Source organism: Microtus ochrogaster, chromosome 5, assembly GCF_000317375.1.
Source record: "Microtus ochrogaster isolate Prairie Vole_2 chromosome 5, MicOch1.0, whole genome shotgun sequence".
NCBI lineage: Eukaryota > Metazoa > Chordata > Mammalia > Rodentia > Cricetidae > Microtus > Microtus ochrogaster.
In genome coordinates, this window is record NC_022012.1 from 64,269,906 (window position 1) to 64,271,193 (window position 1,288).

The window sequence follows — 1,288 nt, forward strand, 5'->3', positions numbered from 1 at the left end:
GCCCCCAGTTCCCATCAGATAACTTGCCCTGCGCCCCCAGTTCCCACCAGATAACTTGCCCTGCGCCCCCAGTTCCCACCAGAACACTCACTTGCTCCACACTCCTTCCCCGTCTCTGGCTTGACTTAGGTGACTGAACGACTCTTCTGGTTTTCCTATCATGAGAAACCTGTCACTGCTATGGTCAGCCAAGCCACTGAGATCTAATTCAGGGTTGCCATTATTTTCCCAGAGGCTTTAATCCATATCTAATCAGAGATGATTAGGTTTTGTTTGGTCTGAACAAGATTTAGTTTGTCTGCTTGCTTTGTAAAGCATTATTTAAGAAGGACATTTGATATAAACATCTAGATTTCTAGATTCTCTTTAAAAATAGTGATAGCAGAACCAGGGGCTACATTCCCACTGTGCCAGACGCCCACGGAACTTAAAGGAAGCAGCCCCTTTAATACCACACTTTCTTGCCCTCCAGGAAGCTATCCTTTTACCCCTGTGCTACCTGCCTGGCCCTGGAGACCACAGCTTAATGCCCCCAATGCCGGCTTCCCATGAATTTCCTGGATGCCAGTGTCTCTAAGAGTAGGACCAGGATGGTTCCGTTACCTTCCATCTTCTCGGTCTGCTCCTTCAGGCGCGACTCAAGATCCTGCTTCTGCCTCTCCAGCTCTGAAATCTGCTGCTTGAAGTCTGGGATCATCTTCAGGGAACAGTTAGCAACTATTATAACAGTCAGTGTTTGCGTCTTGACCTTAACTCTCCAAAACGAACATTCATCCGTCTCCCGTTCAGCTTGTAGAACACACAGCTATGTAAAAGGTCAGCTGAGGCACTGGATTTGCTAACATTCTATCCCCTCCCCTTTCCTCTAAAGACGTATACAGTGGTCTCCAAACATCCCTGCATGCTCAGAGAACACAGTTTTCACACGACTGTCACTGTGGGACAGGAAGATTGCCCTGTGCTGAACTGTACCCATGCCAAGCAATACCATCTCAACCTGGAACAGGACATCCTATCTCAGAACATCCTGTAGCTGGAACTGTCCAGGGCTCTCCATAAGCCCCTCTCCTTTGGTGTGTGCCTTATGTCCATCTCTTCACCAGCAGCCAGGTACAAACAGTTTGTCTGTTCTCTAAGTTTATACAGACACCCAGGCCTATCTTAAAAGCACCATGTGTTTCTGTATCTTGAAAGCATTTTCTTTCTTTCTCTCTCTCTCTCTCTCTCTCTCTCTCTCTCTCTCTCTCTTTCTCTCTCTCTCTCTCTCACACACACACACACACACACA

At 47.4% G+C, this 1,288-nt stretch overlaps 1 protein-coding gene across 1 annotated transcript in view; it reads right to left on the minus strand.

Annotated features, from left to right (window-relative positions):
- Myo5c (myosin VC) overlaps positions 1-1,288 on the minus strand; it is a 73,967-nt gene that overhangs the window by 16,633 nt on the left and 56,046 nt on the right. Inside the window, exons 30-31 of the mRNA XM_026779100.1 lie at positions 604-697; positions 92-155 (exon numbers count right to left, since the gene is read on the minus strand). Coding sequence (XP_026634901.1) covers positions 92-155; positions 604-697 — 158 coding nt within the window. The remainder of the gene's footprint in view (positions 1-91; positions 156-603; positions 698-1,288) is intronic.